The 27,969-nt window shown below is 35.5% G+C and overlaps 1 protein-coding gene and 1 long non-coding RNA gene across 3 annotated transcripts in view; one reads left to right on the top strand and one right to left on the bottom strand.

Moving 5' to 3' along the window:
• LOC123880621 (leucine-rich repeat-containing protein 15-like) overlaps positions 1–15,531 on the bottom strand; it is a 111,699-nt gene extending 96,168 nt beyond the window's left edge. Inside the window, exon 1 of the mRNA XM_045928827.1 lies at positions 15,418–15,531. Coding sequence (XP_045784783.1) covers positions 15,418–15,443 — 26 coding nt within the window. The 5' untranslated portion in view covers positions 15,444–15,531. The remainder of the gene's footprint in view (positions 1–15,417) is intronic.
• On the top strand, positions 3,216–25,156 carry LOC123880627. 2 transcript variants are annotated; one of them, XR_006799301.1, is made up of 4 exons: positions 3,216–3,227; positions 14,061–14,188; positions 22,450–22,453; positions 25,146–25,156. It is a non-coding gene; the product is annotated as an uncharacterized LOC123880627 (long non-coding RNA). The 2 variants fall into 2 exon arrangements; XR_006799300.1 differs by lacking the exons at positions 22,450–22,453; positions 25,146–25,156 and adding an exon at positions 20,963–20,973.
• The last annotated feature ends 2,813 nt before the right edge of the window (positions 25,157–27,969 follow it).

Genomic DNA, 27,969 nt, shown 5'->3' with positions numbered 1-27,969 from the left:
GCGGAATTAGTTATCAGAGAGTAAATTGGTATATATTTTGAATAGAACTTAACATCTATAAATATAAAGGTGGCAGGGTAGTGTTTGCCCTGTACGTAGGTATGTCTGTTCATAACTACTGAACGGCTGAAGCGATTTTGATAAATTAAACGTCATTAGATTTTTCTTGAGTGTCACTGGGTAGTGGGTGCATAAATTACTTAAAAAATCTAAATGGCGGATTTTATGAGCTTTGATGTGCGGTCTAAAATGATGCAGTGCAAATCGCAGTCAGGGTTTTATGGATTTTTTTTAAAATTATCTACTTGATATGTAATAATGTACTATTCTAAGAGCCTTCTTCAAGAGTCGTTCTATTGGTACTTTAATCGCAGATGAAGGATTCCGTATCATTGTACAAGATATGTCATCCATACTAATATTATAAAGGCGAAAGTGTGTCTCTCTGTCTGTCTGTCTGTCTGCTACCTTTTCACGGCCCGACAGTTGAACCGATTCTGGCGTTTGGTGCAGAGTCAGTTTATGTCCCGGGGACGGACGTAGACTACTTTTTATCCCGGAAAATCAAACAGTCTCCACGGGATCTTTAAAAATCTAAATCCACGCGGAAGAAGTCGCGGGCATCCTCTAGTTTTAATTATTTTTAATTTCGTAGCCGTCATTTGGAAATTTCCTACCTCGGTTTCTTTTATTTTTAGTTAGCAGATAGCTGACATTTTAAAACTCGCTATCCTTGTTTTTTTCTTATTTTGTAAAGCAACAGTTACAAAAAAACTTAAAGCCAGCCTTATCTTACTGTAAAAATCATGTCCGCGTGGAATGGTGTCAAGAATACTAGCTGCATTTTTGCGCTGGTCAGCCAGGCTGATCCTTTACGCAAAAACGAGCCAGCCCATTGGCTGGCCCTTGGATTTTTTAATTGTTGTTATGACACCAACAGAAACCCACTCAGTTCAGGATTAATTTTTTTTTAATTTAATTCTTTAGGTATTTAAACTACATAATATTGTTGTACATAATTCCACTTGACATCCTGAAACTCTCTTGATTTTATGTGGATGTTGCACTTTCCTATTAAATATCTAAGGTACTGGACTAAAAAAACAATAGCTATAGAAATCGAAACTGAAATCATAATATTATGATCATATATCATGTAAGTAAGTATGTAATTAACTTCAGGTACGAAACTCGAGGAAGGAAAGTTACTCAAAACTTTATTGGTCGAGTAGTAGTCAAAGTGCTGTGATTTTAGGCGAAAATTTAATATTGCACGCTGTAGTTACACAATTCTCGCCTAATACTGAATATATGGTGGAAACGTGAATCTGAATGCAACAGAGCGAAGCATGCATATTCTACATAAACTGCAAAGTACCCTTTGTGTGAAATGAAAGTGTTCTCGCGTACTATGAATCCATACTTGGCGCACTTATTTCGTAGGCAGTTTAAGTATCCTTCTCTCACTAGTCGTTCCTTCATTTCTGAAGCTCGTGGTCCTTGTGTGCTTGCAACCTCGTGTGGATTAATTGCTCCATCGGCTTCTATCGGCTAGTCTTGCAATTGTGTGGCACTTGGAGTCCGTCAGATGGTCTACCCATCTGGTTGGTGAGCGGCCTCTCGATCTTTTGCCCTCTGTTGCCAGTAATAAGTTTGTCCAAGCTATCATTCCCTCGTCGCATGATGTGCCCGAAATAACAGCAGCGTTAGTAACATAAGTAGGCGTTACTAGTATAAGTTTAGGAGATTTAAACACATTTTCGTTCTAAAACACATGCTTGCATATGAGGAAACATATATATTTATCGACAAAGAGAGCATTTCGAGTGCCAGAGGTTTCAAAAACGTATTCCATTTTGCTGAGCTTCATTGTTTGTGTGGCGAGTTTCACTGGTCGCATACAAATGGTTTGATCAACGATAACGTATATTACCTCTTGTATTATTGGACTAAATAATGCCCACGACTTGTCCACGTATATTTAAGCTTTTAAAAATCCCGTGGGAACTCTTTGATTTTTTCGGAATAAAAAGCGGCCTAACCTCTCTGGGATGCAAGACATATTTATACCAAATTTCGTCAAAATCTCTTAAGCAGATAGGCTATGAAAAGCTAAGGGATAATCAGTCAGATAGAGAGACATACTTTTGCATTTATAATATTAATTGGAGACTGTATAAAATTTAATTTAATATAGTAGGTACTTACAAGTATCGTAATTGTTATCGCAAACTAGACTGGAGACTGAGAGCGATCGACGATAAAGTAACTTAATAACCCATTTCATTTCCCATTTCATATTGAAATTCATCGAACACATATTTGAAAGTCAATTGGCTGAAGCTGAAAAACACTCGAACCGCAAATCATTTTACTTACAAATATACGGTGTAATAACTTTGTATATTTTCACCCGGCTTCGGGATTATTGAGTTTAGAGTCTTTGTTCGCAAATTCTTGCCTTTAGAAAAGAGATTCTATTGATATGAATGGATGAACCAACTTTTAGACAAGCTGTTCACTAACTGTGACGTTCTTAACGTGACTTAGTGTTTTATTCTCTTATGTGCAAATTCAAATATACCTACTCAAGCACGACCGGTAAAAAATGTCGTCATAATATTATGATTTCACGTCCTAATGTAATGATATACCTAAAAATCTACTTTTCGGATGTAAATAGGTATACTTACATAAATAACAACATATAACAAACGTTGTCCTTCTGTTCAAACTTAATAAATATACAATGACTGACGTACATTTTTAGAGTTCCGTACCTCAGAAGGAAAAACGGAACCCTTATAGGATCACTTTGTTGTCTGTCTGTTGAGATTCAAAAGTACTTGTAAATCTAATTCATCTAATTGAACAAAAATATTTTGAAATTGAATTTCAATTTGTCCGTCTCTCCGTCAGGGTCAAGGTCAGAAGGATTTACGTGTTTCAGCTAGCAGCTAGTAGAGTTAATTTTTAGGGATCCGTACCCAAGGGTAAAAACGGAGCACTGTCTGTCCGTCCGTCTTTCCGGATCATGTCACAGGTCTCTAGTTCATAGATGAAATGAGTTACAAACCCGAAATTTTGGGTGTTGGTGGTTTGGTTTTATTTTCAAACTTAAAAAACAACGAAATGGGCATTGATGGCCATCAAAGTTGTCAGTTTTAGAACATTTTTGTGACGGGGGCTATCTCAAAAACTAAACTAGTTAGCAATATGCAATTTCGGTACATTATGAAGCATATACTGTATTTAAACAACAAATACTGAAAACAACGATTTAAAATAGTTTGTAAGTTGTGACTAAAATAAACGAACATTTTTTGGGTTTTTCTTTCACGGTTTATTGCGATCGTCTAGCTCGCTCTAAATATTTCATACACCTAAAATATGATCTTCATTATTATGTACGGAATCCTAAAAGAGCGAGGCCTGACTCGCACTTGACCCGTTTTTTATGACCCGTTTTTTATTTACCTTTAATTTAGTTGAAGGGTAACAGAAATAGGGACCTACCTGTGGTGGGATGCATGGTGCATAATAATGCTAGAAACATGATGGAAACTTGGAGTATATTAAGCGTACGTGTATAGGGCATGTTATTGGGCTACTAAAGCTATTATTGTACTACAAGTGTAAATTAAAAATTTATAACACCCCCGACGATCCAAAGTATTTGAGTTTTCCAAAACATCATTTTCAAATAAATAATTATGTATTTAGGCAACGTCCATCTTGACAGCTTGACATTTGTCTATTGACATAATATTAAGAACCTAACGGTTAACTAACCTTCTTTTCTACAAGAAAACTAGAAAAGAGCTGATAACTCTTAAACTGCTGAACCAATTTTTTTAGATTATAGCTAAGAACACTCTCGATCAAGCCACCTTTCAAACAAAAAAAACTAAATTAAAATCGGTTCATTGGTTTAGGCGCTACGATGCCACAGACAGATACACAGATACACAGATACACAGATACACAGATACACAGATACACAGACACACAGATACACAGACACACAGATACACAGATACACACGTCAAACTTATAACACCCCTCTTTTTGGGTCGGGGGTTAAAAACAGTGAACGACAGAACGAGAAATATTCCGTATGCTCCATTATAGCGTATTGAATCCTGTACCACGGATGGCGATGCATAATATTATACACTACCGCACGCATTTTTAATTTAATTGTATTTTTAATTTAATTGTAACTTCGTAACTATTACTTTGAGTCGACCAATCACGGCAGCGGTCAATGTTGTATGAAACGCATGATATCCAATACGAACCAATCATGGTCCTATTGCGATTTATGCTAATTTAATTGGTTAAAGTTAAGTGTTAACAGACTTGTTAGTAACTCTTCTTATCGAATGATAATTCCTAGAAGCGCAGTTTGAACTATGCTTTATAACAATGCCTATAACATAATAAGACTTATGATATTATTATTACCTAAGTAAGAGGTGGATACGAAATGGCAAAACCGAAAGCTAGTGACGTTTTATGGGATACCGTCCGTTTTTATGTTTTCCGCGCCATTGCTTGTTTTTCACTACCAACTGAGATTTTATTTCGTGCCTATAAAACTGCCAAACTGTGCTGACATTAGGTAGGAATCAAAGTACCTTCATGAATTTTATACCCATTAACTAGCCGTCAACATATTCGCTCGTTTCCACTAGTTCAACTGATTAGTTCAACCGTTGAACTAGTGGGAACATCAATATCCATCAGCTTACGATACCTATTTTTAATTCTAACGCTGAAACTACTGAACAGACTTACACATCACTCGACATAACATACAGGATAGGTTTTAAAAATATTCGATTATATAGATAAAACGATAATCATGTAATTTACTATTCAGTTATTAAATATCACATTATGTTCGTTCACGCTGTCATATTCAATATTTGAATATTTAGCTCACTTTAAGCCAATTTGAAAACTATTTATCGATTATCAAATTGTGTCCTATTGTATTTGAACACCATTGTGTTTATCTATCTGTACAATTATGCAGAATTGGGTCCAGTGATAGTAAAAGGGTGGCAATTAAATATAATCACGCAACTAAAATCAGTAGTTAAACCGAGAGTCAGATAATAAATTGGTAAGATCATTTGCGCAATTTGTTTATCAAAGTTCCAAGTACAGCATATACTTAGAATATCTAGTAGTTCTCTAGATTCAACTTCCATATAGAATGACTCAATAAAATACATAAAAATACTGAAATAGGTCATCGCTCATAGTTTTGCCGTTGACAATAATTACCTACGAGTAAACTTGTAAAAGTTTATTTGAATCAAAATCATTCTATTCCTATTTCCAAGTGCTACTGAATGACTGTGTTTGACATATTTGTTGTATAGAAAAAAATAACAAAATCTGTAACAAGTGTAAATTAAGAATATGCGGTTCCACATAATATTTAAGACCAATGTACTTGTATATTATACCATATTCTAGCAAATAAACACTTCTTATTCTTATTCTTATTCTTAAAAATTTTCAACACCCCCGACCAGTGAAGGTTTCAGTAACTAGAAAAGAGCTGATAACTTTCAAACGGCTGAACCGATTTTCTTGGACTATTCCGCGCCTACAATCCAAAGTATCTGAGTTTTCCAAAACATCATTTTCAAATAAATAATTATGTATCTCTAGGCAACGTCCATCTTGACAGCTTGACATTTGTCAATTGACACTTTATTATTATGAACCTAACCTTCTTTTCTACAAGAAAACTAGAACCTAGAAGCTGATAACTTTTAAACGGCTGAACCAATTTTTTTGGATTATAGCTAAGAACACTCTCGATCAAGTCACCTTTCAAACAAAAAAAAGTAAATTAAAATCGGTTCATTCGTTTAGGCGCTACGATGCCACAGACAGATACACAGATACACAGATACACAGACACACAGATACACACGTCAAACTTATAACACCCCTCTTTTTGGGTCGGGGGTTAAAAATCAGACAGCAAGTATTAATTACGTTTTTAAGCATTTCAATATTTGAGAGTGCTTCAAACTATTTAACGATTTAAATTGATAGTTTCTGTAGTTCTAGCCTCTTAAAAGTTCTAAAGGTAAACTTCAAATTTCAATGAAGTAAATAATATAAGAGCACTATAATGCAATCGGTAGCTAAAGGGCATTTAATTATAATGTCAATCAATTACACGCATCATACAAAAACACAGAAAGCTCGAAAATTTCGGGGCAATTACGATCTACCAATAGTGATTCATGAACGATAATTGCACATCAGTTAAATGACATTTCGGAAACATTTAATGCCTCCAAATTCAGCTGTACGATATCATTATTATTTAATATTCGACGAACAATAAATTGTATTATAATTAGATCACTATAGTGTATAAAAATGAATATACTTTTGAAAAACCTACGAGATAGTCTACGAGTATAGACCTCCGCCTCATAATTGGGAGGTTGCGGGTTCGATCCCGGGCCTCTCATTTTTCGGAGCGGTTTTTTATATCACTTGCTTTAACGGTGAAAGGAAACATTGTGAAGAAACCTGCACGTATGAGAGTTCTTCATAATGTTTTCAAAATTTGAAAACATATTTTAATATGTGTACTCAGCAGTTAGATAGCGTGGCGGACTATGACCTAAGCCCTACATGTTCTGAGAGGAGACATGAGCTCAGCAGTGAGATAGTGATGGTTACTTTGTGACTGCATTTTATTTGGTCGAAATTGAAACAAAACAAAATACACCAAAAGCTATTTACCGGTTTGGGGCAATGTAGCTTAACCAACGCAAACTATATAATGCGCCAACTGTACACTAACCTCAAGATCAACCTTTATAATCAAGAATTATAAAGATTAAAATTTCTTCCCAAACTCACGTTTAGTTCAGGTTTAAAACATGAGCAAAATTATGCTATAAGTTAACTCATAATAAAATCATGTGGGCACAAAGGCTTTTCCTTTCAGGTTAACCTTAGTATAAAAATTAAACGTGAAAGGTAACTCTATCCTGTTTATTATTTCCCACGCTGTTCATAATATTTCGCAAAGCGGAAACGTGCCGCTAGCCATTCCATACAAAGTCTTTACGTAGTTGGAATTTGCTAGTTTTAAGGTGCAAACACATTACCTTCTGTAGTGATGTGTCGAGACGCAGTTAAGCACAACGATTGTCTTATGGCAATGCGCTACGAGCATCAACACCGGTGCTGGAGCGCTACAACTTGGCTGCAACGGAGTATTTAGTAGTAGTAGTAGTAGTTATAAAAAATTGAAAATCTATTTTTAAAAGTCACCTTTGACAGTTATCAAGAATGTATAACAATTGGTTTATGATGTAAAAATTTATTTAGAAATAATTTTATTTATTTAGCTTAAGCCTAGCCTTATTGAATCAGTGTTCAAGTAGAATACTGTTTAATTTGTATTTTTTTAAATCAGTATACTTAGGTTCATTAAATCAGCATAAATAACCTTACAGTGTGGTTAGGTTTCACAAATATATACTGATATAAGCTGATAATAACGTTAAAGAATTGAAATAAGAGGTCTTTAATATTGTTATTATAGAAAATCAACATTCTATAAAGTATTAACGTCTTTGTTCAAGGCATGTCGGTGTAGAATAATAAAATTTATGTAGCGGCCCATACAAAGTTAAATAGTAAGTGGTTCTAAGTTTCTACAACATAGAAAGCATGTCCTTAATAATGCATGACTCAGATCGTCTTCTGCCGCGTCTCTCAACACAACACAGTGATGTGTTCGTGTCTTTAATGCTCTCACAAAATCTGTGGTGAAATTGAGGCTCGCTTTTATCTAGATAATACGAATATGAGCAACTTTACTGTCGCGAATTCTGTGTTGTGGCTTTGTCGTTTTACACGATAGTTTTAGTCACTAATGTTTAAACGATTGTAGTTTCGCTTTATGTAGCAGCTAGCTAAATATCGATTTACTCTACTACTTGTACAGCGAATGTTGTTATCACTTGTATTTAACCGGTTAATGTTTATGGTTTTTTCAGAGTAAGCATAATCAGTTCAATACATTTCTCTCTCTCGTGTTGTGACATTGCGTTATCGCATGACATGATTTGGACTGAGAAATATCTAAAGAATAGGTATCTCTGTCAAAACATATCATGCTCCTAGTGCAGCTAGTGTTCATCATCATAAGTAGTCAAAGTCAAAGTCATTTATTTAAAATAGGGGTCATTCTACATTTGTTAATAATTGTTTACTTTGTAATACTTATAATAATTATAATTTGTGGTGATAATTAATTAAGTAAACTTAAAACTAAAGTTCCTGGTTTTTGTTTCTTATCATTATTTCATAATATCATTCAAAATAATACTTGACATAATAATAAGTTGTTTGATAAGTTCACTTTCTTTTAAACTTTGAACTAAATAAACTCATGACTGTTCCAAATTAATACAGTAAAATTTGGTTTGCCTGAGCAAGAAGCGAAAATGAGTGGTTTTTTATAATTTATGCGAAATTTAAATCACAAAATCTACTAATTAGTAAAACTTTTCAGAACTAATTTTGTTCTGAAAAGTTCCCTGAACACATCTTACGTTATAATGGTAGTTTAAAATTTCTGTGAATATCATGTGCTAGTTTGCATAAAATATAATACGATTAATTTATAATCTAAACTGATACTACTCGAGCTTCATGGAGAATACGCATACGTTTAGTTAGGTTTAATTCCAAATTCAATGCTCAAAAAAGTACTCTATGCTTTATAATGTTTTTGCTTTTGTTATCATTTTGATGAATGATGCTCCCATTTTGTGCTTTTTTTGTGCACGGAGAAAATATTAGAAAAGTCTCTAACATTTTTGCAATGCCAGATGATGTTACACAAAAAAAAGATAAAAGATGCAGATTGCAGGCAGGTGGCGCACTGTGGTAGCAATTTGCAGCATGACCTCAAAATCTCTCTATAATCACTGAATGCTGTAATGCCGCGTATACACTGCACCACACCTACAAAGTATTATTTAGTTCAGAGGCCAGAAAAAAACAAAGCTTTGACGACTACCCTAGCATAGTGATGAGCTCTGTAGGACTGGGGTTCAATACTTGGCAGCGGCAATCAGGAAATTTATATTTTCTAAATTAAATCTGGTCTGGTATGGTGGGAGGCTTCGGCTGTGGATAGTTATCACCCTACCACCGTGCTGCCAAGCGATTTGGCATTCCTGTACCGAAACAAAGAAATTACCAAGCAGTATGCTGTTATTGCTGGTTTTATATTTTACTATACTTACTTACAATTATATATTTAAGTATTTATTAAAAAGTGACTAAAACAAATATTCCTTCCTCTACTCGTTGTAAAAGCGCTCGTAAAAGTGGCAATACCGCAACAAATAAAATAGTTTAACCAACATTTATACAAATAATCGTTAGGTTGAATAAATACCAACGTTCTAAAATAAACACAACAAGGAATAAATACAGATCAAAATTATGGACCAGAAAAAACTATGTTTTGGCGATTAATTACCTACATATTTTATACATATTATAAATAAATACTTGGGCAACATTAAGATCAAATTGATATTTAATAAAACCGCGATTTCCGAGTACTACAATACTTAGTATGATAAAAGTTATTCGCTTTATGTTTGGATGTTTTATTTGAATCTTTTCTAGTGGTCTCGTAAGTTACCGAGGAATTTCATGAGGATGAAATTGTTATTTGTTGGAATCTGTCAGTGGGGGATAAAAATGCATATAGGAAGTGACTTAATAAAACGGAAACGTAAATTATTCGACTGTCCGGCGTTGTGGATTTCCCAACAGTTTCAATATGGGTAAATAAGTGTTGTTTTTTCCAGAGTTTAAAATTTATGAGAGAGTCCTACTGTGCCACCCAATTGTCTTAAATATAACTCCTGAATGAGCACGCCTTTATATATCTCTACAGTCATATTAAAATATACAGCATGATGCCCGTGACTTCAGGCGCATGGATTCAGATATTAGACAAAAAGTAGTCTATATCCGTCTCCAGGAAATAAGATATATCTAGACTCTAGATAAGACTAGAAAGAAGGTACCCGTTACCTTTTTTTGAATTATCAGCATATAGTATGTTGAACAAGTCTGATATAGCGAAAAACCACGAAGGATTACATGTGTGTCATTCCATCTACTCATAAGTTATAATAGTGTTTTTATCAATAATGTTTCATCGTTCACGTAGATTTAGTATTAAATTCTGTGGGAATCGTTTTTTATTTCCCAAGACAAAATTAGTCTATATCCGTCTCGAAGATGTAAGCTATACCTAATGTTCAAAAAAGAAAGTACCTATCCGTTGCCTCGTCCACGTGGATTAATATTTTTTCTAAAATCCTATGGAAACTTTACGGTGCTATCTGGTTCGATCTTCGGTTTGTTGGTTTGTTCTTTAATTACGCTGCAACGGAGCTGCGGATTGACGTAATTTTAGGCCTAGATACCTACTAGAGAGTAACATAAACCACATACTTTTATGCCGGAAAATAGAATTCCAATGTCACTTTGAAGAAGTCTCCGGATGCGGATGAAGACGAAAGCATTACTTATAAAGATGCACCTATTTAATTAACTTATTCCTTTAAAACAATAGGTTTTTAGTAAGTGATTATTATGAGAACCCCCAAAACGGTAGCCAAAGTAACACTTAACGGTTTCTATTTTTATTTTAAACTATTCTGTACGAGCAAGAATTTAAGCACAGAAAAGAAAAGTAATGGTCCATTTACGTCTTCCTGCTGGGCGAAAAGCTTCTTTTATATCGAGAAAGTTCTACAAAGTATTGTAGACTCCATCTACTATTAGTATAGACTTGTAGGCCTCTTTTTATTACAATAATATTCATTGAGTTGGGTAATGGAGCAACCGATTCTTAGAGCCATTTTAATAGAATAGAATAATAGATTTTTATTCAAGTAGACTTTTACAAATGCTTTTGAATCGTCAAAACGCAATAATGTGCGATTATTGACAAATTTTAAGAATGACGGGAGCCGCAGTACAAATGGCTGAAACTGTCGTCAAGCGTAAGCCTATCTCATAATTTAAAAAAAAATGTTTGGTACGGAGTTCCTGTGAAAAGACCAAATGTGTGGGAATGCAAGCCGGTGATGTCAGCGCAGGTGTGCCGACGTGGTCTCGAGTTAGCAGAATGCTGCGCTATCATTTTTCGTTGGGCTGTCGATTGGCCGTAGGGTTGGCACATAACAAACTGACCATGATCTATTTATGTACCAATAACTAAACAATCAAAAAACGTGCACAATTTCTGGATATATAAAACACGCTGATACCCGAAACTTCGTGTGCGTGGATTCAGATAGATTTTCCGGAATAAAGAATAATTCCGGGTTAAAAGGTTAAGGTCTTTAACTATAACCACAAGCAAAACTGCAAAAAAACACATCAGTCCATTGCTCCGTTGCACTTACGACGTGCTAGCTTTAAGTTATACTTTAACATTTCAATACAAATAAAAAACAAACGAACATACTTTCGCATTTATGATATGATTTATGACAGAAATGTCGTTTCAAAACGGCTCAATAGACAATGTAAAAATAAGTACCGCACACTGATGAAAAAACTTGACTACTAAACTGTAACCTACCACCAATCAGGCGAAGACCATTTTACAGGCCATTGTTGCTCTAGTACTATGACAACTCTCTGGACCTAATATTCATTATTAGGTACAGACAAAATTGTTATATTCAAAATAAGTAATCCTTTATTTACTTTGGCTCCTATTGTATAAGAAACGCCCCTTTCGGAATCAAAACAGCGTGAGTTTTATAATTCAACTAGATGAAACCTGCAGCTTCGCCCGCGTGGATTGATCAGATCTCCTGCAGAATCAGAATTGAAAAGTTGGAATCCAAATTTTTTATGGAATAATGTCCAAAGTTCCTTTATCGATTAAAAAAAAATTACGCAAATCGGTTCAGAAATCTCGGAGATATCAGTGTACATATCGGTTAAAAATGTAACCTATGTTACTCCTGGGTTTATCCTCTACTTGTCTGTGAAAGTCCCGTCAAAATAGGTTTAGCCATTCCAAAGATTAGCCCGTTCAAACAGACAGTCACTTCAATTTCATTTATTAGTATAGAATAGATACCTACTGCTTGCTTTTTACATGAGTCTAGCTTATTTCTACGACTTCGTTTGTGTGAATTCCGTTTCTCAAAGATCACGTTGAGCTTTCTCAAAATCTGTCTGCCGGTCTTAGAGACTATAAAGATTGAAGAAGATATTATTTCGAGATAATATTTTGACTATTGAATATCATTTATCTAGGATTAAATTATTATTAATCCTAATATAAGTAAGTTGAAATAATAATTATTGTAAATTATATTGCATTTAAATGAATTTAGGAAAGCTGTCATTGGCTTCACAAACCAATATGCTGCCAATTGAGAAGCGTCGCAAGTGCCTTTCTGTAAGTGAAGTATCCAATAATTTTCAAGTGCCTACTTCACAAGTCTGAGTAGCGTCGAAGGAAGTTTCTGTTAGGCAAGCTTTCGGCAAATGAGCTTCGGTGTATGTTTTTAATCTATATTTCCATACTATCTAATATTAATAATGAGAAACTATGTATATTTGTCTGTCCACCATCTTTTTATTAACCCCCGACCCAAAAAGAGGGGTGTTATAAGTTTGACGTGTGTATCTGTGTATCTGTGTGTCTGTGTATCTGTGTATCTATGTATCTGTGTATCTGTGTATCTGTGTATCTGTCTGTGGCATCGTAGCGCCTAAACGAATGAACCGATTTTAATTTACTTTTTTTTGTTTGAAAGGTGGCTTGATCGAGAGTGTTCTTAGCTATAATCCAAAAAAATTGGTGCAGCCGTTTAAGAGTTATCAGCTCTTTTCTAGTTTTCTTGTAGAAAAGAAGGTTACATAACCGTTAGGTTCATAATATTATGTCAATTGACATAATATGTCAAGCTGTCAAGATGGACGTTGCCTTGATACATAATTATTTATGATGTTTTGGAAAACTCAGATACTTTGTCGGGGGTGTTATAAATTTTTAATTTACACTTGTTTCTCACAACCTAACCGGAGCAGCTTTTCATAATTGACAGACAGCTTGCATCTCTGAGACGGACATGTGCCAAGTACTTATTGTCATATCATGATAATTATAAAAGTATCGGATGTTTCGAATGATTATAAAAGTGCGGCGAAATGTAAATTCTTAGCACCATTCTACGTGGGCTTGATTTGTACGATAAGTAAGGCTACCTTTAAGTTTAATCGTGATATTTTCTATCTAATTCCTATACTGTCCTGTTCCTATACTTCCTGTTTTTAAAAAACCTATTTACTCTAACTTTTATTGTGTAGCCTTAGTAATCCATTCGCGGTGTGTTCAATTGGTTAAAAGATAGGTAGATTTGGTTAAGGCCCTATACCGAACCTTAGACCATAAGGCCCGTCTGAATACATCTGAACACTGATTAATAAACGTCAAATTTTAGGCCACATTCTTTAGTCTAACGCGATATAATCACAACAAACATTAGCATAAAAAATCGCATTTACATAATAATATTGTTTAATTACCGCGCCGCTTCGAAAAAGTGTGTTTAAAAGTTATTTGCCAAAAGACGACAACGTACCTAATTATTATTTGAGTTTAATACTGTTATCATCATTATCAACATCATCATGATCATTACCATTGCCGGCTCACTACTGAGCACGGGTCTCATCTCAGAATGAGAAGGGCCTGTGATGCTGACCGAGTACCGATTGGCAGATTTCACACACATGCAGGTTTCCTCACGATGTTTTCCTTCACCGTTAAAGCAAGTGATATTTAATTGCTTGAAACGTACCTAACTCTAGGGTGTTAGAGATGTGTGCCCGGAATCGAACCCATGATCTCCCGAGTAGAAGGGGGACATCTTAACCACTGGGCTGCTGATTACAGAGAAATACATTTTAAGGTACGCCTACGCTTACACGTCATTTAGTCAGTTATGACATCACGACCACATGAAGCAATTTACAGCAATACCCAGCAATACCTGAAAATTTCAGCAATGCTATGCGAAATAATTTCTCCAGATTGTTCCATTTATTGCTTCAGATTGATCCATACGTGTTGCCGAGTAACAATTATTGCCCATGCAAGCGCACTATTTCACTGATTTTCAAAATACAATTATGAGAACTGAAAAATCGATCCGTAGGCTTTTATTTCACCTTATGAAAATAATCCTTTTATCCTAATTAGGTAAAAGAAAACAAAAAACAACAGAATTACGTAAAGTTTTCCTTCCCAGCGCTCGTCGAGAGTTCAAAGCAGTGCCTTAAGACGGGTGTTGTCCAATTTAAAGTTCCTCGCGCCTTCCCACAATTATTATACCTAACTTCTTTTGTAAAGATACTCATTTAATTAATTATTTGATATTTTTAGGGTCCCGTACTCGAAGAGTGCCAACGGGATCCTATTACTAAAACCCCGCTGTCCATCCGTCTGTCTGTCAGTGCGCTGTATCTCGTGAACCGTAATAAGTAGAGAGTTGAAGTTTTCACAAAATGTGTATTTCTATTGCCGCTATTACAACAAATACAAAAAATCTCAAAATTGTTGCCATAAAAATTTTAAAAATTGTTATTTCTTTGTACGATGGTACGGAGCCCTCCGTGTGCGAGACCGACTCGCACTTGACCGATTTTTTAAAATGATTTTTACCATACAAAACTCTGGATTTAACTTTTGTTACAGAGGTGTTGGCGTAAACCATAATAACCACCAAGGATGTAAGAATTAATTCTATGGTACATCTCCAGACTCCATGACGTCATCATCTTGTACAATGACAATACCCTTGACATCTCTATGTCTAAATAGGTACTTTGACAGAAAAGCGTCATGTTTTCATCCTGAAAAGTTACACTAGGACCTCTGCTAAATTAAATAATATATTGGAGCAGTTTCAAGGTGTTTCATTACTTTTTGAATGAAACAATATTAATTAAATCAAATTAATTAAGTGGAAATACTGTATTTCGGTTAATTGCATAAATCAAAATTAAATTTGTAAACAATAAATGTAGGAAAACCTAAAGTCACTTTATGAACTTAAAATAGTTAATAATTCTATTTTTCCCATTTGTTTTTAATTCGATAAAAATAATTAATTTTTTCTACTGATACAAAAAGTAATAAAAAATAAACCCCGACAATTTGAAGCCACCCCAATATACCTAGGTGCTTACCAAAAAAAACGCACAGCGAACAATCGCGCGGTAAACAAAACACTTCGCAAAGAACTTTGGTCGCCTTGCAAAAACATACAAATGAAAAAATAATAGTCCGCTCACCTTTTCCGTGAAAACTCAGCATACATTTCGCACTGTTATATTTTACAGACGAAATAAACTTTAACCGAACTCATTGCATTCGACCACTTGGGAAGGTGCTCACGCGAGGACGGTTTTACCGAGACTGCGTTCGCGGATCGGACTCGTGAACGTACGTAGGGAGTCGGGACTAGGGTGCTAGAGAGTAGAGTTGCACCCCACGGACCCCTTAGCGTAGGGGAGGCAAGGGCGAAGCCGCCTTGTAGGGACGCTTGCAGCGGGGGTTTAATTGAACGGCATGTGCATAGAATATTGCAACTAAGTTTAGTTTGTATTATTGAGTTCCATATTAATGCATGTGTCGCCTAGCTACCTTACCTAATGATAATTTACCTATCGTTATATAGCTGCATGTCTCTCTGTATGTAGGCACCTTATTATTATTTACTAGGGAATGGATTTAGGTTTTTAAAGATTTTTGAAACTCTCGTGTGAACTCTGATTTCACGAAATAAAAAGTAGCTCTATGTTACTCTCTAGTAGATCCATAACTCAAGTCATGTTCATCTGTTAAATCACAACACAATAAAAAAGCACACTTAATTCTTCCTATCCCTCCGATAGTGTAAAACTTGTTTCCATTGGGTCCGTTAAACGGAACGGAATCCTGGAATGATGCAGCTACCACCGTTGCTGCATCATTCGTCAAATTCTTGCGCACTTGCGGTTCCTCCGGCGCTGCAAATATTATCACTTCACATCAGGTGACCCGCCTGCTCGTTTGCTCGCTATTTGTATTTAAAAAAAATAGAGATTCAAACCACATAGTGTTTACTAGGGAGTTACATTAGGGCGGCTGCAGGGGGTGCGAAAGAAAACACCAGTTCCTTATCCTAATTTTATTACTAAAAATTTACATATTATAAACTAATCACACTAATATTATATAGGAGAAAGTTTGTATGTGTGTGTGTGTGTGTGTGTATGTTTGTTACTCCTTCACGCAATAACACGATTCCATGTGATCTATCTCCATTCTAAATTTCGAATGGAAATTTAGAATGGAGATAGATTATACCCTGGATTAGCACATAGGCTACTTTTTATACCGGAAAATCAAAGAGTACCCACGGGAATTTTAAGAAACCTATATCCACGCGAACGAAGTCGCGGGTATCAGCTAGTTATTACATAAAATAACCCTAATTGCTCTGCCGATTTGTGGCGGAGGCTTCTAAAGCTTATTGTGATGTGTTTAATACAATGATATCTAATATCATTGGTTTAATATGTATCCGTGCCCAGTCCTCGCGTATGGTGAATGGTGATCCTCAATTTCGCCGCGTCAGGCGTCAGGTTACGCGGCGACTGTGGGAACGGTTAGCAGGCACGTCTAGCGTTGCGGCCTGACTATGCCTGCGTAACAAGGGGCTATGGCGCGTTCGTGTCATTGGTGTCATCTATTGTATAGTACACGACAGGTCGAGATGGCAATCGGGGTGGGAACGCCCTACACACTGCCCCCGCGCTAATCCAGTGCGGGATAGCGCGGGTGACGTGCGAGTTTGCGGGGCATCCCCTCGCCTCATACCCCGATCGCCATCCCAACCTGTCGCGTACTATATGTATAGTGTGTTAAAGTACACACCTACTCGTAGTTTTAAAACATCTCGCACAAAACATATATTCATCCTTTGCATGAATATTTCATACACCTTTTGTGTAACCCTTTTGTCGTACTTACCTACTCTCTATATTTTTGTATTTTGTTGGCGTAACGAGCATTTGTAAAAATGAGACACCCATATCCATACAAACTAATTCCATTGCCAGCCCACTACTGAGAACGGGTCTTCTCTTAGAATGACAAGGTTCCTGCCTCTTGGTCATAGTCTACCATGCTGGTCTAGTGCGGATTGGTAGACATACCTTTGAGAATATCATGAAAAACTCAGGCATGCAAGTTTCTTCATGAAGTTCCCAAAATCACCCAATGCACCTAAAGATGTTTTCACTTAAAAAAATTGTGCGTGAAAAGGTTTCAAAGACAAAATAGCTGATGAAAGTACAATTAATATAAAAAGCAACCTGCCAGCCAGCCTTCACAGACCGGTAGATTACGGTTTTAAGCCTTCCTGTGGTTATTACCTTTGTAACAAATTCCGAAACAGATTTGAATAAAATAATAGAAGCACAGAAGTATACACTTAATAACCGCCTGTTCCCGTATAATCCTACAGGGCGAACTCAAAGGAAGCAGATTATACCTGAAATATGAGTTATAATAGGCCTCATAAAACTCGCTGGTTGTAGACCATGCATACCGGACTTTGCTTTTCGCTAGAAATTTAATCTACGACATGTAATGTTATGTACGAGTTCATAGTTTGAACGAAACATGTTCACATACTAACTGTAACATAAAGCAACTCCTCAATAAATTGATGTATTTGATGAGTATGCAAACTACGCATAGAATTGGAAAAAAGTTGATACAAACTTACGAAGGTTAGGCGTTTTTGATTCGTATTCGATTCGATTGAATATAAGCTTGTGCATTAATTTGGCTCATATTTTATATACGAGTCCTTCATAATACGAATCAAATGAGTGCACAAGCATAATATGCACGTTTTGCAGCCGGCCACTTCAGATCGTATTTCTACGAAAACGAATACGAATGAGTGCACAAACGCCCAAACAATAGCATGTAAGATTTCATTATAAATGCTGTTAGTTCGTACCTAATAAACACGTCTTTATTTTGTGAGGAAAACCCATCAAGGATACCACTGTCTACGGGGGAGCACAGTGGTTATGTCGGACTCCTACCGACTAAAATCCTCACGAAGTTCCATCCCACGGCTAACGACGGAGCACAAGGGACCAACAACGACTCGTTACTCCGCAAGCGGATTTACGCCACAGCAGACAGCAGAGAGCAGAGGGTGGGTTACGCCGTTAGTCATGCCGGAACCACAGCAAGCCAACCAACCGACTCAACCGAGGCCGAAACTGTGAGCAATAGACCGCCCCGCAAGTTCTAGCCCTCGGGAGGACTTTTGAATGATGGATCAACAAATCCTTTCGAAGGCTAGGCCTCACAGGGAGGGCAATTCCATCTCCACGATTCCCATCCTCAACATCTCCCTCGCCCGTCAAGCAACCAAAGTCCATGAAAGTTTGCAGACATATTCTAGAAACTAATATCTGTGCCTGTGGTGTTTTAGATTTTTCTAAAAATATGTACTTTTAAAATTACAGGGGCTCAAAGATTTGTATGTGAATTTTTAAGACCGCGTAACTTTGAAACCGAATATTTTACGGAAATCTGGAAAACCACAGACATAGATATTAGTTCCCGGAACGTTTCTACAAAATTCCATTGAGTATAATAGGTTAGTATTCCAATGAGAGACAAACTACGTTTGTATGGAGCGAGTGACAGAGAGACCCCTCGTAATCATTTATTATTTTAAAACTTCAAAAACGTCTACGCAGTTCTCCAAGTTACGTAAGGTTTTTGCCTTCCTTTGAATTCCTTTCGTTGAAAAAGAGTTATTTCCCACGGCGAAAGAAGCCTGTATCGTGTCGATCGCAAATTGAGAAGCACTCCAATTACCAAGTTTCAAGCACCAAGATAAGCGAAGATGTTTCCAAGAAACAAAGTCAATGCAAAAAGTTTATGAATTCAGGGAACAATTTCCTATTTACAAAGATCATTCCACATTCGATGAATGTTTTATTATGATGGGTAGGTATTTGGTCTAACGCTGATGCACGGCGTCCTCTGACTGGCACCATCGCCGATTTCACATTGTTGCGTGTTATATTAGGTACCAAGTTATTTAGTAAGACCAACTAACAGCATGTAGCCTAAAAAATAAGTACTTAAATTTATCCTTAGTAGAATCTGCGAATCAACCCGGTGACAGACATTACAAATAGATAGATTTGACGTTCCAAATGAGCCTGTAAAAAACCGGCCAAAACGAGTCAGCTGTCGCTCTATTATAGGGTTCTGTACACATGACTAACTGTTACGGTCACAGTTTAAAAAATATATTTATTTATATTATTGGCGGTTTCGGTATGTATTGTTAAAAACATAGTAGACATGGGGTACATAACGTAAAGAAATTCCAAATTCCTGACTAGTTTAATATTTGAAATAGACCCGTAAGAAAATATAGTGCCCCATTTCATTATTTTTGAAGAAAAAATCGGTAATATTATTGGGTTCTAACTCAATGAACTCCAAATAATGACATCCCGTAAGCTAAAAATAAAAAAATAAAACCCGGCTTATTTTATGCTAATAAAATATAATTTAGTCGTATTTCCAATTAAATATTCGATAATTATTGTAACATTCAAATCTGTAATTCAAACCATCTACGGTATTTTAATTTGCAGGAATACTTATTTTTTTACTAAACAGTAGGTAATAGAAAGGCAAAAGAAATAGTTTTCAGTTTTACTTTATCACACTAATATTATAAAGGCGAAAGTTTGTATGTGTGTGTGTGTGTGTATGTTTGTTACTCCTTCACGTAAAAACTACTGGACGGATTTGGCTGAAATTTGGAATGAAGATAGATAATATCCTGGATTAGCTCATAGGCTACTTTTTATCCCGGAAAATCAAAGGGTTCCCACGGGATTTTGAAAAACCTAAATCCACGCGGCCGAAGTCGCGGGCATCGGCTAGTTGATAATAATGTAGAATAGCGTGAGCTCGCTATCCTCACAAAAACTTTTATAGTTTTTAGATAACGGCTGGTGTATATTGGCCAAATGTCATAGAAAAAACGAAACAAGTGTAAATTAATAATTTATAACACCCCCGCGACAAGTGAAGGTTACAGTAACTAGAAAACAGCTGATAACTATCAAACGGCTGAACCGATTTTCTTGGATTATAGCTAAGAACACTCTCGATCAAGCCATCTTTCAAACAAAAAAACAAATTAAAATCGGTTCATTAGTTTAGGAGCTACGATGCCAGAGACAGATACACAGATACACACGTCAAACTTATAAGACTTTTTGGGTCGGGGTTAAAAACAATCTGGAGATCCGTGCGGATGGATAGGCTGACAGACTGACTGACACTTTTGGGTACGATCCCCTAAAACAGGCCTACATAAAATAAACGTGATTGGTTCGTGATTGACGAAAAAAGATTGCATCACGTCTATCGGAAATTGGGAATCGCTCACAACTCACGAAGCAGGTGAAAATCATTTAAGCTCTTTATGAGGTAGCTGAGTAAATTATTTTAACTCATAACTTACGAGTTACTCCTACTACAAAGAACTCATAGGTTATGAGTTACTTGTAGTACGTATTATGAGTTACCACTAGTGTTGTTATGGATATCCATATCCGTAACCGAAACTATCGGATATCCGAAATAAAAAAAATATCCGTAACCGTAACTGAATTCGTAATAAAAGTTTTGGATAGTTTCGGATAGGGCGGAGTCTAACTAAATACTACACTCGTACGAATTAACTGTGCACTCCGCTGGAATGCGACACCTTCATCAGTTCACATTTTACAGTTCCTTAAAAAAATAATATCCGTAACCGAAACTATCGGATAATCCGAAATAATTTAATATCCATAACCGAAACCGAAACCGATATTATTTTTTACCAATATCCATATCCATATCCGGATCCGAAATTATATATCCATAACATCCCTAGTTACCACTTGTACTATACTTACGAATCGTAAGTATGGTAAAAGTAGTAGGTAAAACTTATTTAATAGAGCTGCATCCCACTGCCGCGAGACCTTCCTTAACAGGGCTCTCTCCGTCACTCGTTTCATACAATCGTAGTTCCAATTTCATTTGAATATTAAGCAACCAAAGTCCATGAAATTTTGCAGACATATTCTAGAAACTAATATCTGTGTCTATGGTGTTTTAGATTTTTCTAAAAATATGTAGTTTTAAAATTACAGGGGCTCAAAGATTTGTATGAAATTTTTTAAGACCGCGTAACTTTGAAACCGAATATTTTAACAGAAATCTGGAAAACCACAGACATAGATATTAGTTTCTAGAATATGTCTGCTTTTCATGGACTTTGGTTGCTTAATATTCAAATGAAATTGGAACTACGATTGTATGAAACGAGTGACGGAGAGAGCCCTCTTAATTTCTGAGAAACAAAATGTGTGGGATAAAGTAGTGATAGCGTGTACAATTAACGTACGCATATGTGCTAGTTTATGCAGTTGGTCAATTTATAGGTAACACCTACTGAAAGAACCTATTTAAAATAATTACTCACATATCTTAAAGTCTAACTGAAGATTTTCATATATGTTTTACAGAATATTGTTAATAATTAATATTCAATATTAACATCTGAAATTTATTGATGCTATTCAGCAAAAACTAGTAGTAGTCAAGTATTACGAGGTAAGAAAGTAGAAAAAAATATGTCCCTATTACTATGCTTAGTAAAAAGAATAAAAGGATGAACGCCATTTGCCTCAATGGACAAATCTTCAACACAATGAACGGTGAAAACTAGCACAAAAACACAATAATAATAACGCAATTCGAAATTGTGCCAAGTATTACAATATGGAAGTTTTGCGGACGCTACATTGGTCTGTATGAAAATCTTGTTTTTAAAATTTGTTTGAAGTAAAACTTCTTTAGCCATGACTTGTTAGTAAATGGCCACCAAACAGAACAGCTATTTTGAGGCCGCTTTCGATACGAATCGAAGTGTTTGTACCGAGTAGTTAGTACCTACCACAGAATTATAAGCTCTACTTTTTACTAACTACCTACAACTTATTTACAAAATTTATTGTCAGCAACGTTCTAACGTACTTAATAGGGTTCCGTATACAAAGGATGCTTACGGAACTCTACTACTAAGCCTCCACTGTCCATACGTCTGTCTGTGAGCGGGCTACTTCTCATGAATCGTAATAGGTGGAAAGTACTCAATCATACAACAATAACTGAACCGATTTGGCTGGGATATTCAATATCATTTTCAAATTCAAATTAAGATAAAGATAAGTTATATCCACACGGATGAAGTCATGGACAACACTCAGTTACAATATAAATTACGCTGCGTAGGCATCCATGGTAATTTGTAAATCAATTCTTCCGTAGACGAATATTTAAGATGTGGTTCGGCTTCGTGGAAGGCACCCCTAGAAAGGCTTTCCTTTGAGCCGTAGGGCTCCCCTCGTCGGAAGAGTTTCAATACTTGCCACCCCCATCCGGTGTCGCTGTTAAGCCCGTACGTACAACAAAACACAGTAAAAACCAGAGTTTTAATTAGCAACTTCAGAAGTAAAATTTACCACCTTCCTTGGCTTACATTCCGTTAATTTAGATACCTACTCTTGTAATTGAATTTGAAAGGGAAATGATTTCTTTGAGGATTTTTTTGTTATTTTTATCAGGTATAAACTTTGGGTATTTCAGCTTTTTCGTTTTACTCACGGTAGGTAATCAAAACAACATCAAAAGACAGGAAGAAATATACCTACCTATTTTACCATTACCATTCCCCTAAGCCCATTCCGTTGGAACTGTTTACTTGTATTTTTTCCAAAGTACTATTAGTATTTTTTGTATATTTTGTATGTAGGTATAATAACTTAATACAAAAAGCAAATGTTAGATACTGATCTAACAGAATCGTGTTTCTAGTTTATAGAATTAATTAATTTAAAATATTATAAATATATATGTATTTCTGTCTGTTTTCACGGTCCATCCCTTCAACTAATTTTAATGAACTATGGTACACGGATACACCGATAGCTTGCATTTTGAGACCGCCAAAGACTAATTTTTATGCCAGGAAATTAAAGAATTTCTAAGGGATTTTTAAAACCTATATCCACGCGGACATCATAATATTATAGTAGTAGTCTATAAATTATTTCCTATTTTCTCTACTACATTGAAGATTGTGGTCATCACGCACCTATTTAATGAGAAAAGAGACACATACGACAAAATACTGCTACATTTTCAAATTAACAGTTGTATTCCAAGACATTAATCTTTGCATTAAAACTGAGAACATGATATAAACTGAAACTAGGGCATGCAAGTCATACAATAAATAATTCTTGTACAATTTCTATTACCCACAACTTTAGTAGAGGATACACAAGGATTTCTGAGGACATAAAATATTTTATTGACACCATTGTACCTACCTACTTCGAAACTCACATTAAGTGAGCGCAACAAAACGTAAAACTGGATATTAAGCTGCAATACAATAATTAATTTTAGGGTTCCTCACCTCAAAAGAAAAAACAGAACCCTTATAGGATCACTTTGTTGTCTGTCTGTCTGTCCGTCTTTCCGTCTGTCCGTCTTTATTTTTATGTCTAATAGTTTTTGATCAATCGTGCAAAATGTCGGAATAAATACCCGGGTACGGAACCCTCTGTGTGCGAGTCTGATTCGCACTTGGCCGGTCATTTTATCCTTGAATGCGCTAAAGTTGAACATACATAATAAAATGTGTAACTGTAACGAAGGGTCGAAAGTGTCCTTGGATTTTAAGCGCACATCGGGGTGAATCTGAATAGACCCCCTTTGTACTAAGTACTAAGCTTGAGACCTTGAAATCCATTTTAGGGTTTAAGCATTATTTATCGACCATCCATCCAGGCACCCTTTTTAACTTAGTATAATGCAGACTGAGGGTGCAGAGCCAGCTTAATGCGTTCTCATCAGCCAGATGTGAGGATTTGATAAATAAAACTGGTATTGTAATAGGTGTGTCCACACGTGCGGACGACGAGGGTCTCATGTCTCTTGTTAGCATAAACAGCTGTATAACCCATGAACCTATTCAGATAATTCACCTAATCCTTTCCTTAGTTGCTGCTACTGTGTTACTGAAGGATGCCATGCGAATAATATCAAAGTGTTGCGAATCAAGGTATTTGACCAAACCCCAGTTTTGATCACTTCCCTACGATATTTACGTTGCTTTTACAGGGTACAGGCACATATAGGTACAGTTTAGTAGTTCATGAACAAAAAATGCACAAAGATAACTAAAAAGATAATAGTGGTTCAGCTGCCAGAAAATAGGACAGTGCTAAGCATAATATAAGCCCGGAAAAGCGCTGATTTTCCGGCTGTATTAGTAGGTCCGAATTCTGTGCCAAACAAATAAAAAATAACTACATCAAATGATAAGAGTCATAGATGCTTTTGTTTGAGATATAATATTCCATTGAGTGAAATAGACAATACAAATATAGATAGTAAAATGTCGAAATATAGTAAAACTATATTTCGTCCATACTAATATGTATTATAAATACAAAAGTGTGTCTGTATGTCTGTACTAGCTTTTTAAGGGTCATCCGTTTAACTACGGTATAAGTTGTATCCCGGAGAAAGTCATTCGGGCCCGTAAAATCCAGTTAAAAATCCATAGTAATAAATAAACGAAATTAAAGTATCTGTCTGTAAACTGTCTGTAGTTCGAAATAATGCTTAATACATCCAGGTTATTTACTGTTATTATTATACTATATTATGTCATTTACTGTCGGTCGGGTTTGCCTGTTTGTCCGTAATTTTCACAATGGATTTACTTACTGATTTTCAGGGGAATTACGGAAAGTACATGACCAAGTAAAGGACTCAAGCTGCTCGTACTTTTCATCGCGAGAATTAAATACACAGACAAACACTAGCTTAGCTTCTCCTTTCAGCAAAGGTTGCCTGGTAGAGATTGCTCCAAGCAATAAGGCCGCCTTTGCACACAATTGTTTTTTCTGTTTTCTTCTTTCTGTTTTGTTACTTTATATGTGTTTGTGTGCAATAAAGTGTTCTATCTATCTATCTATACACACACAAAGTAACGGACAAAAGCTAGTTATAAGTAGCTAGCTATAAAAAATAAAATTACATATTTAGTCGTCTAATCTTCAACCGTTATGCTAAAGGATCTGTCTAACTCCTAAGAGCAAACCGCATTATTATCCAAAAAAACCCTCTAAAATAATGTAATTAATTGAAAGTAGTCAAAATCATCGGTACCTACTGAGTAATATGACGCGGAGAAAGATAATAATGCCTAACTTCGTAACCCAGTATTTTAATCGTACTCTGACCCATACTCTAGAAAGAAGTACTTGTACCTACAGAAACTCTTTCATAAAATATAATGGTGACTGAATTTTTATAACGGAAAATAACAAATCCTAACTCGGAAATGCAATGAGTTTGTGCTTTCTAGCGTATCAGTATTTTTTTTAGAGAAAATAATAACGCTATGCTAACTCGCGTGCAACAATTTCCTAGAGTTGATCTACTTATTGACCGAGTCAAGCAAGGTTTCCGAGTCTACTTGAGTGAAATTGCACTTGTTCGGCTGTCCGTCTGTCAAAACCTTATAACTTCTGAACTACTGTACGTAATTACTTCACATAATTTGTAAAAAAAATTGTCTGAAAAATAACAAAATCTTTATTTCAGGCGGCTCTCATACAAAGTGCAGATTGAATTTGACGCTATATGTCAAAAATGGCTTTATATTAGAAACTGAAACTTGTGTATAATTTCCATTGGTAATTTCAGTATAAACTGTACTTGAACAACAAATACTTACTAAAATTTTATATCGCCACTAAAACGATATTTTATTTCATTTATAATGGGCATCAGAATTTAATATAACTTTACAACACTTGTAGTAGTAGAGGTCAGTGGAATGTATGTGTTTGTTGCTGCAACTGCGCATTTCAGGCAATACTGAGAGTGCTGGCAATCAAGCGATTGCGACGATTTACACAATTGTTGTCAGTTCTACGGTGCTAGCCTTCAGAGGCCTAATTATGTAGTAGAATAATAGCTACAGGGTGATGATCGCAGTCACCTCTTAGGGTTGACCTACACTGCACACTGCGAAATGACACCGCGTGAATTTTCCCGCAATTCATTGGCATTTAAATTACAGGACGCAATTTGTACGTAGTTTTTCACGAGTGCGTGCAGCTTCGTACACTGTTCATATGACACAAAATCTTGCGGAAAGATGAGCGAGGTTACCCTCACTGCCCAAAACTCTCTCACTATTGGCTGTTATTTAAATAATGCCATAAAATTGGCCAATCACAGCAACTAAAATTGCAGCAATTATTAATGCAGCTTTTTCGTAATCGTTCGGGATCTCTTGGGAAGGAAAATGAAAAACATTTTCTGGTTAAATGCGTTTATTATTATTATCATAATCTATGATTTGTAAAGGGTCCCGCATAATGCATGCATAGGTCATATGATTATTACTGGCGAATGAAACGCCCCAAAATGAGGGCCGTCAATTTTAAACTCATTTTGGGACATTTCGCTTTGCAACGTCCAACCATACATACAAAATCTTAGCGAAAAGTTTGGGAGCTCTGAACGTGCCTTTTGTAGGGGTAACTATAAAAATTGACCATTTTACAATTCGCCAGTGCAATGTGAACTTTTTGTCATCTTGCGCAGAACTAGACTGTTCTGAAAATTAATGAAAGTACGTAACATGGTGGAATGGTGCATTAAGAAATTATGTTTTCTACCCTTATAACATCTGTGATTCGATGTGAATAAATGCGATTACAATATTTATTTTATTAAAATTAAGTAAACATGAAATGAGTGCAAAAGTTTTGTGATACAATAATACATACGGGTATGCTTAAGTTAAAAACAAATGTAAAATCAGTGCTTTTGAACATTATTAGAACTGAGTTATATTTTAAATACTAAAATGTGTGCTATCAAGAAGACCAACGCATTGTTAATGTGATAGGAATTTAGATTTTTTTAGAAGCAGGATACCTACTTATTGCGTCAAGAGTTGCATCAAGAGTATGTATTGATAAAATTCTTAAAAAAGCATTGATAAATTTAGCAATAAGTTGGTCCAGAACTGTCTAAATTATTGTAAACTGTCTAATATTATAAAAATTAAATCGAATTTATAAAACAAAACCGAATGGGAAAAATTGCGCAGTTGTATATTAAAATTGCTATGAAAATGAATTTAAACATTTAACAATAGGCTCAAGATCTGCATATTGTTGTGATAGATAATTTTACAATAACAGTTACTGGTTATAAAGAAGTTCATATTTTACTTTTAGTGAGAATTATTAAATTCAAATAATATTATATTGAATTTTTAAACATGTTTATTTGATATTGGTCTTTTTGATATTGTATTGGTATTTTGATGCAAATGTATACAACTCTGTCCAGTACTTCATAAAAATGTTCTTGCATATTATTAAAATCCAATTTCCATTTACAGAATGTTTACAGGTTGGTTTCCATGTGGTACTATAGAATTTTCCTTTTTTCTGAACGATTATGGTATTTTTGAGCAATGAGTTTCGTTACAAACAGATCTTAAAATTAATCTCGCTACGCAAGAACTTGTAATAAGTGCTTGGCTAAAATTCACATTTGTGTGGTAAAAAATTTGAAAAAGAAAAATTCCATGTTTTACAAATAGTCATCATTTTCAAGAATATTTAATAATAATCCTTACTTTA

The sequence above is a fragment of the Maniola jurtina genome, chromosome Z (genome assembly GCF_905333055.1).
Source record: "Maniola jurtina chromosome Z, ilManJurt1.1, whole genome shotgun sequence".
In the NCBI taxonomy this organism is placed as follows: domain Eukaryota; kingdom Metazoa; phylum Arthropoda; class Insecta; order Lepidoptera; family Nymphalidae; genus Maniola; species Maniola jurtina.
This window is presented reverse-complemented; position numbering and strand designations above follow the sequence as displayed.